At 40.2% G+C, this 2,795-nt stretch overlaps 1 protein-coding gene across 1 annotated transcript; it reads left to right on the top strand.

Moving 5' to 3' along the window:
• The first annotated feature begins 896 nt into the window (after positions 1-896).
• On the top strand, positions 897-2,183 carry LOC109117185 (uncharacterized mitochondrial protein AtMg00810-like). The gene has a single exon (XM_019203991.1). It carries the CDS (start codon positions 897-899, stop codon positions 2,181-2,183), a length of 1,287 nt encoding a protein of 428 aa, XP_019059536.1.
• Positions 2,184-2,795: the final 612 nt, after the last annotated feature.

The raw sequence follows: 2,795 nt of genomic DNA, 5'->3' as shown, positions 1-2,795 counted from the left end.
GATTTGTGCAATCTCGTTATCAATGTTTGATGGTTCAATTCGAGATTTTCTTGCGTGTTTGAGACTTAGAACATGTTTAGGGATGTAAATCTATGTTTAATATAACGAGATTGCACAAATCCAACTCCTCACCTTATTCTTGAGTTTGTCCGACCTTGTGTGCGTTCCTCGTGGCTCCACACGACGTGAGCACCTTCAGGACACGTCTAGGTACGTTCCTCCTTGCTTCCCCGAGCTCCCCTTGCCCCGGGTTCGTCTCCTTTCTCTCCCTTTCTCCCCTTTTCTTTCTTCCTCTGTTTCTGTCCGAGAATGGCTGAATGCCAGGGTTGGGAGGTGTTTATGGTGCGAGATAGGGAGTTTGTGGGCTCAAGCCCAAGCCCATTGGCGAGCCTGCAACGTCATCGAGGCGTGGGAGGCGACGGGACGGCGAGTGGGTCCCGGAATCCGGCGTATTCCGCGTCCCAAGACCGCAAGTTGGCAACTTGCGTTCTGTCGATGCCCGGTCCGGCGGACCAGGGTTTGGTCCGGCGGACCGGGGTCAGTTTATTTTTTTTTGGGTTTGGTCCGAGTCCGGCTGAGTGCTGGTCCGCCCCTGACCAGGCCTGGTCCGGCGGACCAGCTCTTTTTTTTTTTTTTCTTTTTCTTTTCCCGTTTCTTCGTTCTTTCTCGGTCCAATCCGCACGTGACGATCCTCGTGCCTCTCCCCGGCGTTGCACTATGTATTTTTGGTGATTCCGTGTTATCTCTATTTAATTATTTATCTTTAAATAATTAAATATTCAATTCGGGTTTCGGGGTATTACACTGTTGAACGTCATAAAGTTAGGTTAGTCGCCAAAGGCTATACACAATTAGAAGGAATAGATTATCTCGAGACTTTTAGTCCTGTGGCAAAGATGACATCTGTCAGAATTGTTCTAGCACTGGCAGCTTCGCAGAACTGGATTCTTCATCAGCTTGATGTTTCAAATGCTTTTCTGAATGGTGACTTGGATGAAGAAATTTACATGTCTTTGCCTCCAGGATATGTTGTACTTAAGGGGGAGCAAATTCCTTCTAATTTTGTGTGTAAACTTCAGAAATCCCTCTACGGATTGAAACAAGCATCTAGACAGTGGAATATCAAGCTTACTCAGGTTTTGTTAGATGCTGGTTATCTTCAATCTCAGGCAGATAATTCACTTTTTGTCAAGAAAGTTAATTCTGCTATTGTAGCTGTTCTAGTTTATGTTAACGACATCTTGGTAACAGGCAATAATGCAGAATTGGTTTCTGAAATTAAATCTGTTCTTAGTACTGCATTTAAGATTCGAGATCTTGGGGATTTGAAGTTCTTTCTTGGACTTGAGGTGACACGATCTTCAAAAGGGATTTCAGTGTGTCAAAGAAAATATACCTTGGAATTACTTGAAGATTTTGGCATGCTGGGGTGTAAGCCAGCCTCAACACCTATGGAATTTCGTAACAAGCTATCTTCTGATTCTGGTATATTATTTTCTGATCCACTGGAGTATCGAAGGCTTGTTGGCAAACTCATTTATCTGGCTTTGACGAGACCTGATATTAGTTTTGCTGTGACAAAACTGAGCCAGTATATGTCTCAACCTCGTTCAGATCACCTTCAGGCAGCTCATCGAGTTCTCCGTTATTTGAAGGGTGTTCCTGCGCAAGGTATTTTCTATCCAGCTTCTACTGATACTCGGCTTACTGCGTTTTGTGATGCCGACTGGGCATCTTGTCCAGATTCGCGCCGGTCAGTTACTGGCTTTTGTGTGTTCTTTGGCAAAGCTTTGATTTCATGGAAGTCAAAGAAACAGTCTACTATATCTCGTAGTAGTGTTGAATCCGAGTATAGAAGCATGGCACAAACCACATGTGAATTGGTTTGGAATGCATCAGTTTTCAAAGATTTGCATTTTGGTATTCAGCAACCGGTGACATTGTTCTCTGACAGTTTGTCTGCTATTCATATTGCGAATAATGCGGTGTTTCATGAGCGCACCAAGCATATTGAACTTGATTGCCATTTTGTTCGGGAGCAACTCAAGGTCGGGTTTCTGAAGCCATTGCACGTTTCTACAAACGATCAGATTGCTGATGGGATGACTAAGCCTCTGTATGTGGATCACTTCCGACATCTTCTTGGCAAGATGGGATTACATTCTTTGTACTCACCATCTTGAGAGGGAGTCTTAGTGTATCTGTTCTTAGGCATTTGGTTTATTCTGGTTTAGACCATTTTATTGTTTCCGGTTTATTTTTGGTTTTCTGGTTTGATTGTTTAGTATAAATAGTTTGTACTGTTGCATTTTTGTGTGTTAATGAAAATTAGAAAATTGTCCCAGTTTTTCCTCTCACGCAATTTCAAATTCTCTCGAGTTTGAAAATGCAAAACACCCAAATTAGTTTTCTTAATTACTTTTTATGATTCGATTCAATTAATTTAATTTAAAAAATCATATTCAATCTACTTTTATGTTATATCCGATTTAAATATAATTATAATTATATAAATATTCAATTCAACTAGATTAAATTTTATAGTTTTAGGTTTAACAGTACAATTTATTACGTTTTAGTGAAAATTGTACAATGGCGAGAACAAGAAGATTTATTTATCCTTAATTAAAAGGTCAAAAAGTTTTGTATGTTTTGAGCATTTGTCTTTCTTTTTTTTCTTCCCACCTGCAAATAATTTGTATTAGAAAAATGAAAATTTCGGTGTTTCTTGGATAAGAAGGTTTCAGAATTTCTGTAAATGATAAATGTATATATTACTTTTCGAGGCATAAGAA

This window comes from Tarenaya hassleriana, unplaced genomic scaffold (genome assembly GCF_000463585.1).
Source record: "Tarenaya hassleriana unplaced genomic scaffold, ASM46358v1 Cleome48, whole genome shotgun sequence".
NCBI classification, from domain to species: Eukaryota; Viridiplantae; Streptophyta; class Magnoliopsida; order Brassicales; family Cleomaceae; genus Tarenaya; species Tarenaya hassleriana.
This window is presented reverse-complemented; position numbering and strand designations above follow the sequence as displayed.